At 36.6% G+C, this 25,992-nt stretch overlaps 2 protein-coding genes across 3 annotated transcripts; both read right to left on the reverse strand.

Moving 5' to 3' along the window:
- Window positions 1-626: 626 nt before the first annotated feature.
- Window positions 627-23,893, reverse strand: LOC121413857 (organic cation transporter protein-like). 2 transcript variants are annotated; one of them, XM_041606828.1, is made up of 13 exons: window positions 23,778-23,893; window positions 19,145-19,309; window positions 16,555-16,699; window positions 15,763-15,878; window positions 14,920-15,023; window positions 11,514-11,668; window positions 10,696-10,864; window positions 9,862-10,000; window positions 9,042-9,133; window positions 2,821-3,029; window positions 1,933-2,041; window positions 1,443-1,652; window positions 627-930 (listed from the first exon to the last, which is right to left on the reverse strand). In XM_041606828.1, exons 2-13 carry the CDS (start codon window positions 19,292-19,294, stop codon window positions 789-791), a joined length of 1,740 nt encoding a protein of 579 aa, XP_041462762.1. In that variant the 5' UTR covers window positions 19,295-19,309; window positions 23,778-23,893; the 3' UTR covers window positions 627-788. The 2 variants fall into 2 exon arrangements, with proteins under 2 accessions (XP_041462762.1, XP_041462763.1); XM_041606829.1 differs by lacking the exon at window positions 23,778-23,893 and adding an exon at window positions 23,311-23,394.
- LOC121413858 lies at window positions 4,738-7,207 on the reverse strand. Its single transcript, XM_041606831.1, has 2 exons — window positions 6,410-7,207; window positions 4,738-6,128 (listed from the first exon to the last, which is right to left on the reverse strand). Exons 1-2 carry the CDS (start codon window positions 6,656-6,658, stop codon window positions 5,628-5,630), a joined length of 750 nt encoding a protein of 249 aa, XP_041462765.1. The 5' UTR covers window positions 6,659-7,207; the 3' UTR covers window positions 4,738-5,627.
- Window positions 23,894-25,992: the final 2,099 nt, after the last annotated feature.

Genomic DNA, 25,992 nt, shown 5'->3' on the forward strand with positions numbered 1-25,992 from the left:
CAAGAGTAATGACCTTTGACCTCTTTATTTCTTTTTTCCTTCGTCATAAATTTGCCCCCCACACGCGCCCTAATTTTATCTGTCTTTATTTCTAAGACTTCAACAAAATGCAAGGGCACATCAGTTATAAAAAATACGATAACATGAAAATTCATACAACACTTATATATATTTTTCAAATGTCAAAGCTGAATAAATTCCTCAGTTATAAAATGCTTAATGACACAAAAGCTTCATTTATCAAACAGTGACGATGACAAAAGACGGAAGAACGTTTATGATGCGAGTAAGTGTGCTCGTCTAATGATGATGATGATAGTGATGATGATTTTATGACAAACAAGAAAAACGATGATAAATTGATAATGAACAACAAAATAATGGTAAGAGCAACAGCACATTTTAGTCTCGAAATATATAGTCTACTTCGTTGCTTTCACCAACGGTATTTAGTTCATCGTTAGCTACATAATTATAAGAGACTTTTAAAAAGTCAGCGAATCTCCCTGAAAATGTTTGATAACAATAATCAAATACAATTTTAAAAATCAAGAAAAAATATAATGTTCTTTAAATGAACAAGCGCTACCACACTTCATTTTTTTTTTTTTTGGGGGGGGGATTATAAGATAAGACAGCCATATGTGGAGAGGACGTGGAGGTGCAACACATGCAGGTGTATCTTGCGTGGGGTGAGAATTGTCTGCCAATGCCTAATTGGTCTGAGGTCATTTTGTTCAGACTCCATAAAGTCTATCGGTTTTACTGCCACGTAGAATTAAAGATGTCTAAACGGCGTTGTCTGATTCGAAAGCTTTGTTCGAATTTGCTTTTCCATTGGAAATGTCATCGAGGGGTATTTCGGTGACGTCGTTTTCTTTTTTCTCCCTCGCCAGCTCGTCAGCTGCTATTTTGTCATCATAAGCTTTCCTATGAAAACATGGAAAAAAATAGAGAATTTCAAGAATGACTTGATTTGAAAATAACAAACACACCATCGTTTGGCCTATTCAGCATCTTACACAACAAAACTGGAGATATAGTTCAATTGTCATATATGTTTTTATTCTTTTCGTCTGCTCAAAGTTAACTTGAAATGCGACATTGATATATGTATGAAATATCTGTATCATGATAGCCATATCATATTAGGGAATATTCCCTTAGTTAGACTGCCATTGTTAGGCCAAGGAGGAATTTGAACTTTTACAGTCATAATATATGCACGGGTAATCGTCGACCACCCCTTACTAGTTATTTCTAAATTGGATAAAAAAAGAGAGAACAAATAAATTAAGAGAAAGGGAATAAAGGAGAAGGAAAGGAAGGCCCCCCCAAAAGTTATGTTAATACCCCTTTTATTCAGTTGAGAACTAAAAAGGGCCTCATCATTTTGCCGTGGCGCCGCCCCTACAGAAATGCTAGACAATGTATCAACTTACGTTCCGAAGATTTCCCCCTCTTCAATGGTTTCCGGCAGTTTCTTGCCTCGCGTCTCGGGGAAGAGAAGGGAAAGAAACCCAGCCAAGATGGTAGTGGTCCCAAAGATGATAAGAGGAGCGGAGTAATAGTAGTCCCCTAGGATGAGAATCAGGGGTGAAACAATGGCACCCACACGAGCCATCATCGAACAGGTGCCCACACCAACGCTCCTATGATAATGGAAATGGATATGGGTTAATCAAAACTATTCATTTAGAATGAATTTTAATAAACGAAAAATTTAATTGCTTATCCAAGTTACATAAAATAATAATAAAAAACCCTTTTCAATTACTAGTAAAACCATGGACCTACTACAAAAGCTTCCATTTCAAGTCACTTTCTGAGAGCTGATATATATGATCCTTGATCATTTATTATTTCATGAATTCAAGTCCTCTCAAGAAATATTGTTGGTAGGCTTCGATTGAAATGATTAAATCTACCTACCTGACTGGAGTAGGGAAGCACTCTGCTGAGTAGACATAGACGATGGAATAAGAAGCCGATATGGCTGATTTACCTATCAAGGCAACCGCTGTGTTCCAAGCTCCAATTGCTGATGAAAAACAAAGACAGATATAACATCAGGGTTATGGAGCACTGGTATGTGACATTGGGGGAGCAGTCAAACACTAGCATAGGCCTACCACTTGCTTCGCTCGCTTGCATTTATCAAATCCAAATTTCTACCCTCAAAAAGTCAAAATGAATGGCTTATGACGCAACTTCTGAAAAAAAATAAAATAAAAGGCGGGGTAACAAAATGGAGAGAAAGAAAGAAAGAAAGAAGTGGAGTGTGGTTGGGGTATATCGGAATTGGTGGTAGGGACTATTATGAGAGCCAATACATAACCGGTAAGAAAAGGAAAGGAGCGCGAGAGAAATTGAAAATAATAACGATAAGGGGGAAATGACGTTTGATCTCTTGCTGATGATATTCACGATTATCGATTCCCAATATACTTTTAAGATTACATACGGGAAGTTGCAACGGTGATACATGTTATTCGAGGAGCTGAACGGTATCCACGATCGACGGAGCACCGTGTTGTAACATCGTGTGGATTTCGCCTGTACGCCAATCTCTACAACCATAAATATGCTCAATCCAACTTCCAGCCAATCAGAGACGCGGTGGGGGAGTGGTTGAATCATCAGACGTCATTTATTCATCTCGACGCATTCGATTCAGTAGCAGACGAGCATTGGTCGTAGAATAATGTCGGACATTACCTATAAAGTGGGTTTTCACCTGGGCTAAATTTCAATTTCGATTGAAAACACCACGAATTATATTCGAAAAATAGAATGCATGAATCAAGAACTGCCACTTACGTAGACCGATATTGATGAGGCAAGCAGAGCCGCCAATGATGAGGAAAGTAGCAATACTTGGCCGACGACCAAAGAAATCGATGGCGAATATGGCTGCCACGTAACCGACGATCTCGACTGCACCGGACAGGAAGAAGTTCAAGTATACGTTGACCCCGAGGTCACCACTGCTATAGGTCAATCCATAGTATACCATGTTATTCACCATCCTGTGAGGGTCGAAATTTTGATTATAGAAGAAAAGAGAAAATAATCTAGTCGGAAAGGGGGTTCCCGTGCACCATCGGGATATATTTTTTTACTAACTTTTATATGTATTGCCTGAAGTGTCTAGATAATGAATCTTGATGTTCCTGCAGCCAACTCGTGTCCCATGGGGTTCTAAATTGGTATTTTTTTTTGCGGCCATCCTGGATTTTCAAGGAGCCTGTCGAAGGTACCCCCACCCTTATCCGTAGTTAACTATTAAAATATCGGGCTTTTTTGGAGCCCCCATTGTGGCAAAATGGTGTTTCGGCTATAGACACTTAAATTTTCTTGAAAACACTTGGAGACGAAAGAGTAAGCTTTTCTTTATCAGCTACATCTAAAGATGTGCTGGAACAGCGAACCATATTCCCCTCTGGGGCTGCCAAAGTCACCCCAGCCATTTTAATTTTTTTTGCCTATTTATGGAAAAATCTGCCATTTGGAGCCCACATTAGAATATATATGATATGATCCAATGGGGATGCCAAAAGACGATTTCCGAATATAAGTCAAGCACGAAAAGGGATGAGGTAACTTTTAACACGTTTAACATATGCCAAAACTAACTTTTTGAGAATTAATAAATAAATCATTTGCAGGAAATCAATACAAATAAAAGTTGCTTTATTAAAATTTGCGTTAAATTTACTCCTAGGACATTTTCATTTGAAGCCCATGCCCGTTATTATTGTACGTGCTAATTGCTTGCCTCTCTATGCTCTATTCTTCTCGTCTCTTGCCTTCCTCCCCCTTTATATACCGTCTTTTAAATTCATTGTTTTTGTATTACATTTATGAAATTATTAATTTGTATATATATTTCATATGAACGAAATGTCCATTGGAATAAAGCAAATGTTTTCTTGAGTTGAAGTTAAATAATACAACAAACCTGCGATATTCCTTCAATTATTTTATTCATTTGAAAAAATGGGAATACTGAGTAGTAACATTCTTCTGAAAATGTTGTTGGACTGGTCATCAGTATTTGCAATGTAAACTTCATTTGAAAATTATCATGATATCTAGATTTTCACTTTAAAATGTTTATCATCATTTTTTTTTGTGGGGGGGGGGCTTCCTACGTCACTGGTAATGAATTTGTTTTGGATCATATTATATCGTCAGTAAATACGTGATTCTAATCGATTTATGCAGCGTTGGATCCCAAACTAATGGCACCACAAGATTGTAAAGAGCAACCTATATAGGGTAATTCAAACATTTAAACAATTCAAACTTGTAGGCATTAAATGAGCTTTCACTTTTTCATTGTTTTTCGTCTCTATGCATTGGTATAATGAGTCAAACACTTTGAGGGGTTACACATTACGTAAGGGGCACAATTTCTAAAGAAAGATGCGAGCGAATTTTTTTATATTTTTTAAAAACAAATGTCTAATTTTGCGATGAATTTTGACATAAAATAGAAATTATGTCACATTTCACCTTTTTACTTTCCTTGATGTTTTCTCCACTTTTTTCCCCTAGTCATGACAATTGTGGAGTGTCTATTGCCCCCACCCCTATCTGTACGCGGTAGCGTATGTTTACATATAAAAAAATAATTATGATAATAAACGGTTGATAAAAAAAGAAAATAGATTATAATACGTCTCATTCATTCAATTTACATAAAATAAGCAAGAGCACATTAATATCAAACAGTAATAACACAATTTGTTTGCCTTTTATTGTAGTTTATTTCCGTTACTTTTTGCAACTGAATTCGTTATCATTCACCTTCCAGTAAGCATATATCAATTTTTAGTGAAGAGTATGTTGAATGATCCGTGGTCATGTATCACATTCGACGGTGACAAGTGTTTCTGCAAAAATTGATTTCCTCTTCAAAAGGCTTTACTTTAATATCTGTTGAAATTGTTAATGATCAACCGCTTCCCTGCCCCTAATTAGTATTTCCATGAATGGTTGTCACTACCACCTCTTGCAGCTGGACTGCTTTTAATCCCAGCATTTTGTTTGGAAGTTATCACGCTACGAGTAGATTCTTAGTTATCAGTAACCATTGCAGGATGGTTGATCGAAAGCTTAGATGTCAGGTGTCTTTGGGAGCTTTTTATCTCTGAAGCTCTTTATGAGCTCTAAAGACATTCTAGGAAACTCCTTTTTCCAGGATGTCCGCTTTTCACAGTAAAGCGTTGATGCAGGATAACATATCCTTTCTCAATCACAGAATATGTTGGAGACCTTCTTTTCCATGAAGTCAAGCCTTTCAAACAGAAGTTTGTGTTTGACCCTTTCTTGAGTTTCACTCTGCCTCCTCCATCACTTTGATGATCGGCATCACGGTGATGACTTGCTTCATTGGAACCTCGGCCAGGTGAAACTTATTTTGGACACTGCCTTTCCCGTGAAGTCAAGTCTTTCCAAATAGAAGTTTGTGCCCATCGTTTCTCGACTTCCACTCTGCCTCCTATATCACTTTGATGATCGGTGCTACAACGATGACTTATTCATAGGACCTTAGCCATGAGATACGGAGCAACAACTCTTTTTTTCCTCGTCAGTCTTACTATAACCGCCTTTCGCGAGTTTCACTCCGCCTCCTCGACCTCTTCGATGCTTGGCATTATGCTGATGACTCTGCTGCTTGGAACCTTGGCCATGTTAAGCTGGGCAGCAGTGCGATTAGACTTTGGGCACTTCTTCTTTCCTAGTTTCATCTTAAGAGCTATTTTTTTATCCTTCATAGCTTGCTTCTTCAGCTTACCATCCAAGGTCTTGATCTCGTCTGATACGTAGAGCATGGCTTTACGATACCTAATAAGTTCCTTGGTTATTCCTGTAAACTGTTTCTCCATGGTGTAGCCCTTGTAGGTTATGCCGTCAGCAGATGTGCGGAGGAACGGCTGCTTTACTGTCAATGGGATGTCCGGGCCGAGAGCAGACAGGCGATCAGAGAGAAAGGAGGATTTGTTGATAAGCATCTGGGTGGCGGAAACAACTCGAGCAAAGTCTGCCAAGACTTTTGAGGGACTGCAATTGGATGCCACTTCTCGAAACTCTTTGAAGTAGTCATTTGTTGCAGCAAATTTCTGGAAGAGAGAAACAAAATATATTGCGTGTCTTTAGTAGATTATTTAGTAAATACAATCTGACAAGGGGAAAGCATCTTTTTATTAAATTGTGACTCAAATCACATTATTTATTGAAGTAGGAAAGCGTATATCAATTAGGTTTATTTTTCACTAATGATAAAAGTGATAGATTCCTAAGTAATGAGAAATGGTTTTTTTTTAAAATCATCAGGAATATCAAAAATATAAGAATACATTAATGTTTAACCTGAGAAAGATCGTAAAGATAAAATACTTACTTTGGGAAAAGTTTTTCCTTCCAATGCTGCATCGGCCCTCTGCAACACTTCGTCAACAAGGGCAATCTGTAGACGCAGGTCTTTGATGATCTCCTTCATCCTCTTCCTGATGGGTTTGGTGATCTTCGCCTCGTACTCTAAATTCGTCATTTTGCAGTCACCGGGTTTGGAAAACGGCTTGTTTCCAACAACCTTCCACAGGTTCAGGCTGGAGATGATGCCATCATGAAGAGCATGACTCAAGGTCATTGCACGAAGAAGAAGAGAGCATGCCCTAGAACTCTCATTGAAGTCATTTCCTGCCTGACTGGATCCACATGCCCCTTCGCATCGGGAGTGGATGCATTTGAGCTTTGAGCAATTGGGTAAGTGTCCTATGGCTGCTGAAACAGTTTTCGACAGCTCTTGGCACTTTTCTGATAAGCTCTTGTTGGATTGCTCTTCTGCAGTAGAACAAGTGGTGGCCTTCTCTTCCCAGCAATGCCTTCTTAGTCCATTGCTTGATGATGTGGTCACTGGGGTCCCTTGTTCAGATTGATCAGAGAGCGATGATGAACTCCCATCCGTCTCAATAATGGCGGGAACGACTTTGGGTGAATGGCGGCGAAATGTCCGTCTGAATGACTTCAGGGAGCAAATTTTGGGAACCTTGAAGAATCCAGGAAAACAGAGTACACTGGTAACAGGTTCGTCTTCCTCATTGGGCAGGATAGAGGGTTGAATAGTCTGTCAACGAATGGGGAGGAAAAAAGGGAAAACGTTCTTTTTTTTTATACTAAAATACCACGCAAGTCTGATCTACATAAACAAATTTGTAGCTTTGTCGCTGAAGGGGGGGGGGGGTTGTAGGTGATGCAGAACAAGAATGTTGTAACAAAAATTTAGAAAAGCTTTCATTTGTATGCAATTATTTTTTTCACAAATTTAATTAAAGAAAAAAGGAAGGTATCCTACAAACATTAATTAGATCGAAACGCCGATGGTGTGTTATTTTTCTAATAAATTTCTTGAAAGTTATTGTTTTAATTGAATTAAATATCAATGCTACAATTTTGTTGATACATATATCAAGTTAAGTATTAAAGAAAAAGATTTTTTAAAACAAAATCTGTCTTGTCCTTTGAAGACAATATTAACCAAATTCGCATAATCATAATGTAAACAGTATTCAATTTGTGTGTTTGATGTAGGTTATTTCTTACCTTTAGATAAATACTTGCTTATTTTATCTCTATTAGCTTACAATATTATACTTGCATTTAATGGATAATATAAATTTATCTTCTACAGATTATTTTTTCAAAAATTACAAAGTGTGCTAGCCTTCATACAACTTTGTTGATACATACCAAGTTAAGAATTAATGTAAAGTGTTTTTAAAACAAACTCTTTCCTGTCTTTTGAAGAAAATTGGAACGAACTTCAAAATGAAATCACCACCTAATATAAAAGTAGGCTTAGGTCAATTCATTTAAGTCATTGACCTAGATATCTAAGAAAGCCAAAATAATTGTCTTACACCTACATGTTTGTTATCATGTTAGATTATCTCTTGAATCTCATTATCATCAAGGATAACGGAACTGGGCTAAATAATGTTGGATGTTGCGGATTGTTGCCCAAGTATAGCTCAATGATTTAATTTATCTATTAAAAATGTTACAACTGACGAAACAGAAAAAAACTTACCAATTTATCCATGATTTCAGGTTTTGAAGAAAGTCCAATGATCGAAGATTCGATAATATAAACTCAGATATAAGCAACGTCAATAAGATGAAGTGCATATAATCTCAAGTGAATGCGAATACTCAATTCTTTGTTTACATAATCATCATTCGCTTCACAGAGTGCGCAGGATGTGACGTCATAAAACTTCGGTCCAATCAAAGCGTCCTATATTTCGTCGGAACTCCAAGGCGTCCAACTTTCAACCAGTCATTTTCCGCGTTATGAAAAAGATGCGCTTAAAACAGGCTCTCACTCGTTGATAATTGTGACGAAAGCAGTTTCTATGGAGTCAGTAACCGAACTTGTTCTGTACGTCATAATGGTTAAGATTTTTTGTTTTTATTGCATGTTCAAGCAAAATAATGTTGCATTTTTTGTGATTTTGCTTCCCTTTTTAATTGTTTTCCCGTTCAATTTGGAGGAATCACGAAAAGCTTCATTTTACTTTTGATTCAGAAAAGACACTAAAAAGTTTATTATGTGTTTATTGTGTTTACTGTAGAATCTATATTCGGGCACATTGTGCATTACCATTATTAGGGCACTGCCCCATTAACATAAAACAGATAACCCATATTAAAGTTAAAATATATAATTCGTAAACAAGGAAAATCATGCATGCATGCTTTGTAATATTACGAAACTTTATATAATTATAATCTTTTTAAACTTTTGTATAATACCATGTCAATTCATACATAATAATATTCCGGAACCTGCCTGTCTTACTATAAAGAGGAGCTGATCATAATTTATTGAGGAATAACAACCAAGATATGAATCAATGCAACTTAACTTTTGGCAAGTGTTTGGCGTTGCTGTGTAAGATTTGCTATTTTTTCTTTGTTGTTGTTGTTGTTTTATTTTTATTAAGATTTTGCGATGAAGGACAATTACTCACCAATTGTAAATGAAGTTGATAGTTCTCCATCGAAGGACAGGTGTCCTGAAAAGATCGAGGATACCTGCTTTAGGGGCTAGTCTTGCAGCTTCCTAGAATGTTACACATATAATAAAAAGACAGTGAGGGAGGGGTTTATAATGATGATGATGATAATAATAATATAGGGTATTTATATTGCGCACATATCCACCTTGTTTGGTGCTCAAGGCGCTCCTATATTACCCGGCTAAGCTAGGCGTTCATAGCGCACACAGCTTTTTAGGGATTTACTTTCTACCGGTACCCATTTACCTCAACTGTGTTGAGTGCAGCACATTGTGGATCAGTTTCTTGCTGAAGGAAATTACGCCATGTCTGGGATTCGAAACCACGACCCTCTCTTTTAAAGTCCGGAAACTAATCCACTGGGCCATAACGCTCCACATGTGTCCCCCTTCTTTGTATTTGAATATAAAAAAATCCCCATCGGAAAAATAAATTTTGAAATAAAAACACCCTATTTCTCGTAGCTCTAAGTGCCCGTTTTTGACTGACCTTCCATAAAAAGGCCTAGTTCTTTTAATGTTTATTAGAAATTTCTTTCTTTCAAATTCGGCCCTTTCTGTTTATTCTTCCAATTTATGTGGTTGGTCATCAGATACAAGAAGGAAGATTTCAAAGATGTATAAACATACTTTAAAGGGCCCATCTTATTTCATGAATTAATTATCTTATGATTGGCTACAGCGTCTAAGCCCCTCACATCCTCAAAACATACATCAAACCTATTTATACGTGATATAATTCCAGTAACCATGGCAACACGACTCAAACCTACCTGTTCTTTCACTTCTTCCTCTGTAAAGAGAGGATCCGGTAGTTTTCGTTTGTTGACCTTGGCGACTTTGTGAATGATTTTCTCAGCTTTCTTGCTATTACCATGGGAGAGAAGCCAACGTGCTGATTCTGGAATGAAACTTGTGAGAAATTATAAATAAAAAGGTTTATTCCAATGTAGCAGAAGCGAACTTTAATGGAGTGATTGCACTAATTTTACATTTATATCTTCCTATATAAAAGCAAGAAAACGGTTTATCATTCTAAAATCGATAATTTTCACCTCCTTATGAAAATAAAAATATTTAAAAAATTGATAAGCATAACGAAAACGAAAAAAAACAACAGGAAATCACTTTGGGAGATGCCCATTTCATTCTTCTTTTCTTATATAAACGGACACAAGAGCGGAAAAAACACGTTTAGAAATTGGAGCGTGAGTGGTGGGGTCATGTATCCTCATTGTCTTATTTTTCTGGATCTGGATCTGTGCCTGGGATCATGTGGTCATGACAAGGTTTGCTATCATGCCGAGTTCTCCATTATGTTTATCACTTGACATTTTCACCTATTGGCGACAAGAAATCGGAAATCGAATTGGTCCCTGTATCACCGTAATAGACCCTACAATATTCTATTAAAAACTCAAGTGAACAATTAACTCCTCAAAGAAAGTGAATTTCACTAGATTAAGAGCCACTTTCACCCTGTGTTCACACTGTATTTAGTCTAAGTTTAGCGACCGTTAACGTCACTATCAAGGGGATGAGAAGCGAGTTCAAAATATTGCACTCATTTTAAAGAGACGGTAAGGAGAGAGTCTATAAGAACTTACGGCATGAGCAAAAAGAAAAGAAAGAGAGGAGCAGAAATGATAATCTGGAGCGTCCTCCAGTAGCGGACAAAGTAAGCAATGATGGCAAGAAGCATGTAGGCCAAGGCGAAGAAAATCTGGATGGCTATTCCGGTTACTGTTCGCCATTTTGGTCCGACGAACTCCACACCTGTATTATCATCAAGAAAAGAAAGTTGGAAGAACCGGGCTTATTTGAAACCAAATGACATGTCAAGAATTATCCGTAGATTGTGTAAAGTGCCCGTACATCATTTAGCTTCTCCTGTATTCCCATTCCCTTTACCTACCCTGTCTAAGTAACAATGATATTCTAAAAACACTGCAAATTAAGATTTAACACGTTTTGGGGGCCTCATGAATCTCTTGATTATAATAGGAATGATTTTGAATGCGAAACAAATATCGGGCGCGGATCAATAGTCGGATTTTAACAGGGTGCAAATCTTCCTGAAAAATTTGACAAGCAAAGAATTTTTTTAAAGTAACAATTAAGCATTTTCAAATTTTACAGGGTGCCCAAGTAATGCATTCTAAATGCTACATCATTATAGAATTTCAAATTTTACGGGGTGCGCCCATTCCGCCATCTAAATCAGCTCCTGTGTAATATACAAGCTAAACAGATGGAAGATATGCATGGAAAAGAAAACTTCAAGAAAAAATGTATAAGAATTGACCGATAGAGAGTGATACGGCGAGACCATTGACACTGACAGTTAATGGGATTCATAAGAGAGACTGGGGTATATTGACAGTCAAGACTTTTTTTTATTATTATGATCAAAATTCAATATTACCAATGACGAAGGCAACTTGTAGCACAGCCTTATTGCCAGCCGCCTGGAAGAAACGAAGGACGATGTACACCCAATAGTTAGGCGAGAAAGCAACCAGTACTCCAAATCCAGCCTGGATACCGAGGCAAATAAACAGGGTGGGATATCGCCCAATTCTAATGTGATCAGAAAAAAAAAGAATAAAGAAATGCTTGAGTATAATAATGTTGTGGAATGACGAGTATTCTTTTTTTTAAGTTGACAATTCGTACAGAAGAAATCAGTACTTTCAATGGTAATTAGTAGGGGCTTAATTGGGAACGATAATTAAAGATTGGGGGCTGTTTTGTTAACAAGGTATTGATAAGCAAAAACAAGAACATGGTTTTTGTCTCACCTGCGTAGCAGAGTGAGACTATAGGCGCCGCTTTTCCGACGGCGGCGGCGGCGACGGCGTCAACATCAAATCTTAACCAGAGGTTAAGTTTTTGAAATGACATCATAACTTAGAAAGTATATGGACCTAGTTAATAAAACTTGGCCATAAGGTTAATCAAGTATTACTGAACATCCTATTAGAGTTTCATGTCACATGACCAAGGTCAAAGGTCATTTAGGGTCAATGAACTTAGACCATGTTGGGGGAATCAACATCGAAATCTTAACCTGAGGTTAAGTTTTTGAAATGTCATCATAACTTAGAAAATATATGGACCTAGTTCATTAAACTTGGACATAAGGTCAATCATGTATCATCAAACATCCTGCATGAGTTTCATGTCACATGACCAAGGTCAAAGGTCATTTAGGGTCAATGAAGTCTGGCCGATGGGTATCTGTTGAATTACAATCAAAACTTTAAAAGTTTTTGGATATGATTCATGAAACTTGGACATAATAGTAATCAAGTATCACTGAACATCCTGTGCAAGTTTCAGGTCACATGATCAAGGTCAAAAGTCATTTAGGGTCAATGAACTTTGGCCGAATTGGGGGTATTTGTTGAATTACCATCAAAACTTTGAAAGTATGTTGGTCTAGTTCATAAATCTTGGACATAAGAGTAATCAAGTATCACTGAACATCCTGTGCACATTTTAGGTCACATGACCAAGGTCAAAGGTCAATGAACTTTGGCTAAATGGGTTATCTGTTGAATTACCATCATAACTTTGCAAGTTTATTGATCTGACTTTTTAAACTTGGATAATAGTAATCAAGTATCACTGAATATCCTGTGCAAGTTTCAGGTCACATGATCAAGGTCAAAGGTCATGTGAGGTCAATGAATTTTGGCCACATTGGGGGTATTTGTTGAATTACCATCCTATCTCTGTAAGTGTATTGGTCTAGTTCATAAAACGTGGAAATGAGAGTAACCAAGTATCACTGAACATCTTGTGCGAGTTATAGTAGTTTTCAAAGTCAGCAATGCTGCTATGTTGAAGCGCGTGATGCAGGTGAGACGGCCAGAGGCATTCCACTTTTTACTCCAAATGATTATGATTTTATTCAGCAAAAATTCAAAGAAATTTAAAAATGAAGGTGATTTACGACAAAATCTTGGGGGTGCTTCAGCGCTCTCCGAACCGGCTTATTTCGAAAGGGTGGGTGCTGTCGCGTTAGGGTGCGTCAACGCGAACGCGAAGATTCGTCCAAAGCCCCCCGGTTTGGCCGAAAGGGTGCGTTGGGAGCGCCACGTCGCGTCGCGTTCACTGGAACGCGCCCTTTCGTCCAAAGCCCCCCCCCCCCCGGTTTGGACGAAAGGGTGTGTTTAATAATAATGAATAAATAAATACAAATATTTATAAGAAAGCTGAACAAACAAAAAAGACGAGTGATATATGAAATTTGCATAGGAACATAAATCATCATATGGCACAAACATTCTTTTTAAGGTAAAAAAAAAAAACAATGACGGCATGCTGCATGAGGATTTTTCGGTGGAAATATTTTATGGTGTAATATTGATACATGTACAAATTATGACTGATTTCAAGGTTCTTTCAAATAAAAAAAAGTAACTTACCTTCAATTTTATACTTTGCAGGTGTGTATTTATTACAAAGGAAAACATTCGTATACCTGGAGATATTCGGTGTCCCCCAAATTATAAAACTTACGGCAGATGTGTCCTGGAAGGGCAAGGCCAAAATTGATGTCGGGTCAGCATTCACAACGTTTAACTCTTCAGACCCTACCTTACTATATTTTACACTTGAGACCCTGCCTCAGTATATTTTGTGAGATGTATCTGTTGTGTATGTGTGCGTGTTGTGTGTATAATAATAATAATAATATGTGCGTGTTGTTTGTATGATAATAATACTTATAATAATAAAAATAATAACAATAATAATAATTATAATAATGATAATAATAATAATTTTCACCCCAAAGAGTGAATTTATGGAAATGAATTTGGAGTGAAAAATTGGCGCCAAGTGGCTTATTGCAAGGGTGGGTATCTGATTTTATTATCATTATTGTTATTATAATTATTATTATTATTATTATCATTATTATTATTATCATTATTATTATTATTATTCTTAGTTGAACTTTTCTTTCTTTTCCTCAAATTGTCAATGCTTTAAATGATTGAAAATCCACTATTTTACGTGCAAATTGGCAATGTTTGACAAAATACCTTATATTCAGCTTTCTTATAAATATTTGTATTTATTTATTCATTAATATTAAACACACCCTTTCGTCCAAACCGGGGGGGGGGGGCTTTGGACAAAAGGGCGCGTTCCAGTGAACGCGACGCGACGTGGCGCTCCCAACGCACCCTTTCGGCCAAACCGGGGGGGGGGGGGGGGCTTTGGACGAATCTTCGCGTTCGCGTTGACGCACCCTAACGCGACAGCACCCACCCTTTCGACATAAGCCCTCTGAACCTCTACTTTCCAGGGCCATTATAAAAAAGTCATGTAGATTATGAGGTGATCAGAAAAAAGGAAAGAAAGAAAGAAACAAACAAACACGCTGAATTATTAATATTGTTTTTTTTTTGGGAGGGGGTAATAATGAAAATTGTTTAAATGTTTTTTTTTCTTTAGTTCAAGATTTCCATATTGCACCGCATTGATCCTTATTATTATTATATAAATGTTATCCAAAAACTATTGCCTTTTATTAGCTTTTCTTATTTGAAGGTAAGGGAGAAAAATAAGTATTACGATTGTTGAATTTAATTGTACAAATGTGCAAGATTGCAACATCAGTGCACAGAGGGTTGAACATGCAAGGAGACACGCACAGAAAAGTTTGCCTGACGAAAATTGTTTTGACCAAAGTTTGAGCCACTCCTGGATGTCCACATTCAAAACTTGAATAATAAATGAATCAACAAACGAATAAATAAATAGATACATGAATGAATAAATAAATACGTACAGTACAAAAAGAAAATTGTACTTACTTGTCTGCAAGGACCCCAAATACAATAGATCCAACTAAATAACCAACATAAAATACCGACTGGGCATAGTCCGGTAGGTTTTTCTTGTCGCATACTAGGTCCCACTGTAAAATTAGATGAAGCAGGAGAATGTTTTCAATAAATAATGTAAAAATCTGGTGACAAGGCTAGTTTTGGTTGCCTCCTTAAAATCAGGTCAAAATAGTGAGTCCCATTTTCTCCACGGTCTCCCCCTCTCTTCCCTTCTCTCTCCCTGTCTCTCTCCATCTCTTTTCTCTATCTTTCTGTCTATATATCTATCTCCATCTCTTCTTCTGTTTTACTTTAGCTCCCGTGTCTTTATCAAACTCTCGATTCTTGGGCAAAATAAACTTCAACCGTCCCTTTTGAAACTTTCAGAAATTAACGATATAACGATGAAAATATCTTAACATCTACGACATGATTTTTTTCAGAAATCGTTAGAATGTATGCAATCCATTCCATGTAGACCTCTTATATAGAGCCAATTTTTGTTTTGCATTACGTGCAGGTTGTAATATACGAACAGTGAAAAGTACATAGCAAATGAACATCGCATTTTTTTCTTTCAGTCTTTATTTATCAATTCAAATTACAGTATAAATCAAACAAAGAGAGCCCTTGACTTATATCAGCCATAGTATTCGCCCAATCAGGGCAGATTAACATAAAATAACAATAAAATTAAGTTCCAAAATAGTGACCAATATATCATTAGCAAATAAAGTAACTCATGACGGAAACATTTGTTAAAATATCGACCTGTCCTGAGTTAATACACAAATTAGGCTTACATATAAATAAATAGGAGTGAAAACTTACATCTTGTATAATGGATGACTTCAGCTGACTTTTGTCGTGTTCCCACCCATCTTGACAAGGGATAGTTTCGGCTGTACCATTCATCGACGAGTCGTACGATGGGTCGAATTCCATGCCTATGTGGCAAATGGAAAACTACATGTATATACACTTCGAGTAACATTTAACAATACTGAGAATTCGCTAAATTTGATTTTAATGATTTTATTTTAAAGTTCGCTTATACGGAAGTCTTTTTATTCGTATCTCAATTTAAAATACAATTAGTTATACTCTCAAAACACTGAGTAAAATTTTAACAAACATTGGGGAGAAAGCCCGGGGAGAAAGGGAACAATGCATGTTTGTTGGGTAGTTTTTGTTACCCCACTGTGGGCCATTTCAACGCAACATTGCGTAAAATTGACATAAAGTATTGGGTATCTTCTTACCCAACCAACATGCATGTTCCCATTTTACTCAATATTTGGTAAACGTTTTTTTTTAGAGTGTACGATTTCGTTGATTAATTTATATTTGTTCCCCTATTAAGTCACTCAAAATAAAAATAAAATACTTTAGACTTTATGGAAAGTATTTGCTGAATTGTATCTGTTTATTTATCCATCTATTTACTTATTCAATCATTCATGATTGCTTTTAAGAGGAGCATTTTTGCATGTTGCTCCACAAAAACCACACCAAATCGATAAAATAATGAAATTAGTACAGAAATCGTATCAAACTTTTTATATTGTGCAAATGTAGTATTTTGGAGGGCTAGACAAGCATTTCTAGACCATCATTATTTACCTGTAATATTGTACATATCGCACTGATCGTAAACAAGATCCCCGTCTTCATAAATGGTTGGGATACTACCATTCTTCTTTGCCTCTTCACAATCCTCAACAGATAGATTCCATTCAGTACAGTTCTCATCCTCCCAATACTCAGCCTGATTCAAAAGAGGTATGAAAACCATCACTTTTTTAGAATGTCATAACTGATGGAGGTATAGTCACATCTTGACCCGGTGATAATGGAGCGATCTGTAACTTTTCGTTGTCTACTTCTTCATTCATATCACCATCGAATTCATCACCAGCACCATCACCTACACAGCCATTATCAGCAATTCGGTCATCATAATCATTTTTTTGTCCCATCATTAGCATCATCGTCATCATCATCATCACCACCACCAACACTCACTATCAGCGTCTCCGTAATTATCATCTTTATCAGCCTCATCAATCATCATAGTAACCATCTTTATCACACAAAAAATCATCATCCCCATCATTATCATCGCCACGAATTCCATCCTTCCTTATCACCATCGTCATCACCATCATCAACATCAGTATCATTATCATCAACGTTTTCAATATTATCATCATCATCATCGCCATCCTCACTGTTATCACCACCAGCAGCAAGGCAATCACCATCACCATCATCAGCAGCATCATCATCATCATCGTCGTCATCATCATCATCATCAGCAGCAGCATCATCATCATCGTCGTCGTCATCATCATGATTATCAGCATTGCCATCATCACATTCATTATTGTCATCACCTTCATCATCATCATCATCATCATCGTCGTCATCTCCTTCATTAACATCATGATGATGATCATCATCATCTCCTTCATCACCCTAATTATCACCTTCATTATCATCATCATTATTATCATCAACAACAACAGGCTGGTTTGACAGACGTTGGAAGAATATTAGAACGCGTATAACGTGTTCCTTGTAGGTTACTCCATTAACACAGGGTTTAATCAGAGATACACTTTCTATTTTTTTCTGTAATAAATACGAATTCGAAATCAAATTCATATTTATTACTAACAACATAACATAGAAAGATATTTACCTTAAATGGTTATAGAAACGATACAATGGGTGCGCATGCATACAAATATTTTCTTTCAAAATACACGTACATGTACTAAAAACACTATAGATCAATGTTTGCGCTCATAGTCCAAACAAAGACATTCCATTCTGAAGGCCCCATCTTACATAATTATATGCGCGCATGAATGTTATGATTACACAGACGATAAAACGTTCTATTATTCTATTCTCAGATGCTTATGATGTGAAGACAAATATATGATAAAAATTATCGCCACTCCCATCATAAATATAGGCTTATACGGTGGTTTACACTGTTAGAAAATTTATCCTTAAACTAAAAGAAGTTCCTGCAGCATAGTCTCGAGAACACCTGTAATCTTACCAGATTGCGTAATCTTACAGGAAATTGGTATTTGGTGTGTGTAATCTTACAAATTTCCTTAAATAAAACACTCTTTTCCCCTTTTTCTAACAGACCTGTTCTGTTAAATTGCAGAAAAATTCCTGTTTCATGAATTTAAAGAATAATTCTGGTATTGCTTTCTGCAAAATCTTCTTTTATTTTTCTGTAAAATCAGGGTTTTTTTAACAGTGTGCAATTGTTGTAAATTCCCGTCATTTATTCTAACTCCTACTAATAGTTACATTTTATATAGCGATACAAACTTTAGTTTCTAAGCGCTTTACATTGTTATTGTTACTCAGGTCATATCCATCACTGTTCCACACATAAAGTGCATCATCTCCACTCCCTGACCAGGGTGTATCCTGGACAGGCAACTGTTTATCGGTGCACACATGCCAATCTCACATTGACGTTCACATCCTACCGGGTATATCTAACACCTGAGTAGAGAGTGACATCGTGGATATGTACCATGCCAAAGGACATTAGCAACGGGTGGGATTCAAACCCTCGACCCTTTGATTAAGAGTAGAGTTACTAAACCGCTATGGTGGCTGGAATCACCACGATACCTTCACCTTAGGACTAATACCCCTTTCATAAACCCCATTAAAATGAATTAGGCGGCTAATAGCAGCATAATTTGGTCGTAAAATTGGAGGAGGACAAGAGTTATCCGCATTACTCTGATGCTGCTATTATCCGCATAATAGCAGCATCGGGACAAGATTTTGAGTTTATGAACGCATTTCCAAATTATGCGGATAATTGCCATGGTGCGGTCACAAGGTCACCCTTTTCCAACACAACCGCATCGGAGGGGGCGTGTCCAGTTGTCATGGCGATTATCCGCCTTTTTCAGGACGGGCGCTCGTAAAAATAATGCGGCTTATTTTCGGAGTTTATGAACGCAATTTTTATTGAATTATCCGCATTACTCTTAGGCGGCTAATTGGAGGATAGGTTTATGAAAAGGGTATAAGTCATCAGATTTTTTCAATCAAGTTAAATTGCAATTTTCACGTGTAATTTATGTACTTTCACTTTTTTAATTTATTAGTTACTATTAGTCATTATCTAGTATCTACTATCAAAAAGGATAATGTTTCTCCTTACCGTGCACCAGTGATCTGTAGTCCCAGCTATAAAAACTTGTGTCATGGAGTGAAATGCAGTCGTAGCAGCCATCAAACATACTACGAAATATACGCGTCTCTGATAGGGACCGAACGACCCCAGCTCATTAAGGATGTCGTCGAAACGCATTCTGGCCGATTATCACTGAAATTATAATGTTAACAAGGATGATATTGATAATCACATTTTGATTATGATGAGGTTATTAACGTCATCCCCCTGAAAAGGTTCCATCCCCTCGGAAAAAAAGGAAAGGAGATAAAGTGCGAGATGTGACACAATTTTATACAGATTTTCACAAAAAGTTAAGAAGTTTCACTAGCTCGCAATTTAAATATCTTGTAATTCCATACGTTTCTGCTTTCAAAATGCTTTCCTGTTTAATATTTAGATGAATTCGAATCAATCATTTAAAATAACTTGGTACACACAATTTGTGAAATGACAAGATGATATAAACTACATCCCGATATATAACGATGTACAATGAGGCTAACGCCCGACTATACAGGAGCATCTCATGAATGGTCTCATTAATCTAGTATCTCTGGGGGCCCGTTGCAGAAAGAGTTGCAATCAATCGCAACTCTAAAAATCACGCGCAACTTGATTTTCAACCAATCAACATCGCGCATTTAGGACTTGCGATTAATTTTTTGACATGCGTTTAAACTCTTTCTGCAACGGACCCCTGGTTTATTCATCCCGATTGGGTGAAATCAAATCATGTTACTAATCAGGGCCCGTTCCATATAAGTAACTATTAATAATATTGTAACTACCATGGTAGCAATGGTCAACAACCAATCAAAATCCAGGATCCCATGGAAGTAATCATTGGATGACAAAGATACCAAAATGGTAAGTTTTATGCAACTGTGTCCAGGGGCCCGTTGCAGAAAGAGTTGCGATCAAACGCAACTCTAAAAATCATGCGCAACTTGATTTTCAACCAATCAACAGCGCGCATTTCGGACTTGCGATTGAATTTTTGACTTGCGTTTAAACGCAACTCTTTCTGCAACTGACCCCAGATATTATATCTCCTCGAGATCATATACATTTTTTACACATATATTTTCCAATAAAAAGATGGTTTTTTTTATCTAAATAGATTCTACGGTGGTTCTAATCTGTCAAAACACGACAAAACTCTTGTTTGTTCATGTTAATCGTTGTTTTTATTGTTGAGACACTACTGCAGTGCTTTACAATTTGTCATTACTTTTAAGATTGAACCTTGATGTAGTTGGCATATTGATTTGACTGAGTGGAAATACTTATAAACCTCGTCAAAGCAAATAAATAAATTGAAGATAAATGCCTATATAAATATTAATTGCTGATATGCTGATAAGCACGTGCTAATCACTGGATATAAACATCATAGTGTGGACTTGTCTGAACCTAATTGAATGTTGAACCCGATATAGATATAATAATTTTGGCCCGGGCTCAATCTCTCTTTTACAAAATAAGAAATCTCTTTGGGGAAGAATGTCCGTACGTTGTCAAAAATGGGAATTCAACATCATCTTCGTCAATGAAAATCTGATATCCTCTTATCATGGAGCAATACCTCTATGCTCTTATATATATAATAGTCTGAGCATAAAATAGCTGTCACGAGTACCTCTATAAAACTTCATTAATTTTAGCAGTCAACCCTTCCCCTCTTAACCTGAAAATTATGTAAACATAGGGGCTGAGCAACAGGCCTGGAGAGACAATGGGCAAACGTCTCATATGATTTGTCAAATGGTGAGGGGGGATATGAGAAGATATATAAAAGAAAGAAAACGATAGGCCTGCATGAAAGAGGGTATTTAATTTATAATTGATAGTCGCGATAATAATGGTGTCGCTTGTATTTTCACAGGATTTGTGAAAAGTAATAAAAATTCATATCCCCTCAAAAAGTGCCACTTCATGGGTTTTTCACTGAAATCTGAAATAGAGAAAAATAACAGCGCTTAATTTTGAGAGGCCACGTGTGCAGTCAATTGCTGTCACGTGTTGTTCACATGACTATATAAGACCTATTTTGCATGCTTGCTGATCTTTTGTTTCACTGATGCAACTAATCTACATTCTACTAATTAATCTATCGGCTGATAAAGACCTTATCATTACAGGTTCTGGTTTTCATGAATATTTGATTATTTTGGGTCAGACTGTGTAAGCATAATTATCGGTTCAGTATAAACGATTAAATGATTTGTGATCACTATATTGTTGTTCAAAACACACACACAAATACGTCAAAGAGTAAAACACATACAGTCGGATCCAAAATTTGCGGCATATACGTTGATAATTAGAATAAAGAATAAAAAAATGTATAGAGATTTGACTATTTTTTTTGTAAAAACGTTAGTTAAAAATAAGGAAATGAGAAACATTTATATTTTATAATCTATTTTGTGCTGATTTGTATATCTAATTATGCATAAATAAATGATTTTAAAAAGAATGCGTCCAATGAATTGTTAATGTATTTCGGGTTAGCATACACACTTCAGATAATGAACTTGGGGAAAGAAATATCAGCGAATTACACATTTTTTTCTTATTCTCTCCCGCAATTCCTTCATTTTCCCGATATAGTGTACAAAGATGGCCATTGTGAATGGATTACTCTCGGGAGTGGAGATTTTAGGGCTGTTTTTATCTATTATTCTTACCCAAAAATATTCTTTCCTATCTTATCACTCCAATACAACATTATCTTTAAATGTGCAGTATGAGTTACGATTCTAGATATACAAGAATTTGACCAAATTAATCACCAATAATAATAACGTTGAGTAAAAGCAAGTGAAATAGGAACAAAAACTTCTGAAATCACAATTTTATAAGCAGGATGGGGCAGTGGCGTAATGGGCTTTTGAGGAGGCCACATTTTTTTCTTTCATGTGCAACAGGCCCATGATGTATGAGGTAAAATTTACCCCAAAATATGAACGAGCAAAAGTCAAATTTAGTGATAGATTTAGACACAATTTTCATAAAATAATATATTTCATCCTTCTCTCTTCTTTTCCCCTTGGTCGTGACTTTTTTGTTGGAGGGGGGGGGGGGAGCAAGCACCCCAAGCCCTCCTCCATCTGTATGCCACTGATCAGGGGCCAGTGGCCCTATTTGCAGCATTTGTAAAGCTTGAACTTCAATTCAAAAGAAATGAAACTCATTCTAAGTGGGGCAAATTGAGAGGGGAAAAACTTGAAATAGATTAAGAAAAAAGCTAAAAATTAAGAAAAATCAAACCCTGTAGTAATTCACCTTATGCACGGGGTAGATGCATCAGAGGTGAATCTATAGTTTGAGGGTTGAAAATGCCTGATTCCATGGTGGTCGATTGCTTCGATTCCTTGCACCGATATTCTATTTTAATCTTAAGGACCTCGTAAAATTCTTGTAAATGTTGAACATGTGCTACCGTTGTTAATAAATTTGGCCTGAAATGTTTGTCAGGATTTCATTTAATTTTACTCACAATCTTTATAACTAAAGAAAACAGAAAATTTCTTTTTGATTTCAAGATTTTGATCATCTCTATTGTTTAATGTCAGTGTGTTTTTAATCAGTTTCTTGGCCAGAATGCGTTAGAAATATAGCATTCCTTGATTAAAATTTAAAATGAATTTTCACACATGGTCGCTTCGTCGCTTGCTTATATCATGGAAATATGAAAACTAACAGCCGAGATGAGGGCAGCTGCAATGTTTGCCTCGGGGGCCAAATAATACCTAGATAAACCACTACAAACAGTGAAATTATTTGATCAAATATCATCCACATCACAAACAGATTAAAACAAACATAAAAGAGTTATTTCATTCTACCCAAATATATAATCCGTAATAACAACGAATGTACATAGAAACATGAATAGAAAAAAATATAAACATGAAAATATGGCTTGGTATTAAATTTCAAGAAGCCCCCATTGAATAACTTGAATTACCCAGGTGCCGCCCCTGGACATTTAAAAATAAAAATATAGAGAATCTGAAGAGTTTTTTCAGAAATTAATGAACATAAAAAAAAATCATACAGTTTCCCCATTTTCGTTCTTGAAGTGCTAAATGAATTAAAGAACGTTTAGAGAGCGTATAAACAAGTTATAAATCAAAATAACTTACATAGTAATGAAATTACAGATCAAGAATTGAACAGCCGCACAGATACAAAGTACAGGTTGGAGATATATCAGACAAATATTCTATTATTTAGGTTAAGATCATGGAAAGACCAGAACATGGTTTATCACCATGGGGAGATTCAAAGTTCATCAGTTGGCTTACAGTTATCAAAGATTACAGCAAGTGGCGTATGTAGATGGGGGTGGGCTTGGGGGCGTTTACCCCCCGTCCCCCCCAAAAAGAGAGAGAGAGACACACACACACACACACAAAGAAAAGAAAGAAGCGTGAAAGATTATATCAGTTTTCTGAATATTATGTCAAAATCTATCACAAATTTGAATTTGTGACATAAATCTTTGCTTGCTCGCTCGTACCTTTTTATAAAGTTTGCCAAATACGCGCCATTTCTGCCCCCGCCCCCCCGCCCAAGAAATGGGCTCGTTATACCACTGATTAAAGCTCACCTTACAGTCTATAAAGTGACATTCATACTGGTAGGTCATTGGAAAGAAAACATAACCTTCGTCGACTCGGATCTGAAGGTGGTTTCGCCGGGCGTCGACGGAAGTAAACCACATTATAGAGGCATATCACAAGCAATAAGCCAGTTCGTAGTTCCTTTCTGCGCATGATCAAAAGATTCTACCCATGATCAGAAGAAGGTCATTTGTACTAAAGTGACATGGTGCTTTAAAATCTAATGAGATAAGCACCAACTTTGATGTCTTGATTATTCATATATTCTTTTGAATTGTCGCTTTCATTTACATCCACAAAAAACAACAATGCTTCCCACGAACGACTGGTATTTCACAGTTTGTCAAGTACATTGTGCAACATGCTAAGATATGCATTCAAAGTAGGAATGCAACAAATACCTTCATTAAGTGTTCACTGGTGTGCTATTCTAGTCACCTTGTCTATTCAATTTCTTCATCCTGCTATGTAAGGCAAGCTTACGTAAGATCTTGCTTTGAAATCTGCTTATCATGATGAAAGAAATGAAAGGTCATTTGAACAAAATTGCCCATGAAGTAACTACGAACTGGTCTATAGGTTACCCAACCAAGGATCATAGTCCGGCGAAGTGCGAATGTCATTTTTCGCCTTCATTCTCATTTGATTCCTATCCTCATCTGAGATTTCATTACCGAACTTTTTATATGCTTCCAATTTTCATTTCTTAATGCTAACTGCAAACCCGGGCTGCTAACCTAGGCTGTACAAATAAATAATTTTAGCACATGAATGTATACACAGACGGTGGATACGGGGCGGAGGGGCTGCAGGGCGACGCGTCCCCCTAATTTTCAAGTGGAGGGGACAGCCCCCCCCCCCCGATTAAAAAAAGAAAGAGAGGAAGAAAAGAAGATAGAAAAGAAGAAAGAAAAAAAAGAAAGAAAGAGAATAAGAAAAAAAAGGAAAGGTGAGATAAAAAGTGCACGCCGACTGAACAGCTGAAACAAGACAAATTAAAACCTATGTAAAATAACAACAAATTGCAGTTTTTACTATATGGAAAATAGTACACAAATTTTAAACTCGCACCCAATACGATTTCGTTTAGAACAAAAAATGAAAAGCAAAAAAAAAAAATCGCACCAAAATGGAGGAGGTTAGTGTCAATTATCAATTATATAAATCGAAGTTTAGAACCCAAGTTCAATAAACATCTTGGCGGTGACTCAACACCCACACTTCTCAACGGGAATTTGTTAATTACCCTTTATAATGCAGTGTTATAAGAAATATAACGAATAGTAGTGAAAAGACTGGAAACGCAAAAATATTTAAATAATAGATTCGAATCTGAAAATGCGCGCAACCTTCCAAGCTCATTCTCTGCGCTAACTCGCATTTCCTCCTTTCTCCTAAAAACCCTCATTTTCCAAATTCAAATTCAATTCGGTTTATTGCATATATTAAAGCAGGGGCGTCGATGCATTTTTCAGATGGGGGGGGGGGCAAAATCATGAGTCAACGTTCCAAAGGCGCTCGATCGTACAAAACACCCACCCTCACACACACACAGGTATGTATATATATATATATATGACTCATGAGATACAGACACGAATTTCACCAACAAATAAATACGAGCGCGAAGCGCGAGCTGAAATTTTTTAGTATACTGACCTTAAAACGGGAAAAGCGTACCTGTTTAGGACTGTAGTAACTCATGAGGATACATATCACGTGCACACTAAACAGATAATGCGAGTGCCGAGAGCAAGCTGAAATTTCTTTGCATTCTGACCTGAAAGCTTGATATTGTAAGTATTTTTGGTAGCGATGATTAAGATTGGTATCTAAAAGAACATTAGATGCGAGCGCGAAGCGCGAGCTGAAAATTTTAATACTTCGATCTGACAAAAAATGACAGTTTAATAGACGTTTTTGATAAAAAAAACAAGGTATGTATCCAACAAAAGATTATTGCAAATCGAAGCGGGAGCTTTTTTGAGGTTTAGAACTGAAAACGGGACATTCTATTCACCTATTTAATCATGAAAAAGTATGGGTTTTTGCTACATAAATGATGCGAGCGCGAAGCGCGAGCTAAAAATTTTGATATTTCGATCTGACAAAAAATGACAGTTTAATGGACGTTTTTGATAAAAAAAAAAGATATATATCCAACAAAAGGTTATTGCAAATCGAAGCGAGAGTTTTTTTTGA

The sequence above is a fragment of the Lytechinus variegatus genome, chromosome 4 (assembly GCF_018143015.1).
Source record: "Lytechinus variegatus isolate NC3 chromosome 4, Lvar_3.0, whole genome shotgun sequence".
Lineage (NCBI taxonomy): Eukaryota > Metazoa > Echinodermata > Echinoidea > Temnopleuroida > Toxopneustidae > Lytechinus > Lytechinus variegatus.

Excerpts from the sequence above, each read along its gene's own strand:
- LOC121413858 (XM_041606831.1), bottom strand. The coding sequence starts at position 6,658 with ATGACCTTGAGTCATGCTCTTCATGATGGCATCATCTCCAGCCTGAAC. Across the intron at positions 6,129-6,409 it reads AAGGAAAAACTTTTCCCAAA|AAATTTGCTGCAACAAATGA; the intron begins GTAAGTATTTTA and ends TCTCTCTTCCAG.
- LOC121413857 (XM_041606828.1), bottom strand. The coding sequence starts at position 19,294 with ATGCGTTTCGACGACATCCTTAATGAGCTGGGGTCGTTCGGTCCCTAT. Across the intron at positions 11,669-14,919 it reads TTTGGGGTCCTTGCAGACAA|AATTGGGCGATATCCCACCC; the intron begins GTAAGTACAATT and ends TGATCACATTAG. Across the intron at positions 2,042-2,820 it reads CCTCATCAATATCGGTCTAC|CAATTGGAGCTTGGAACACA; the intron begins GTAAGTGGCAGT and ends GTTTTTCATCAG.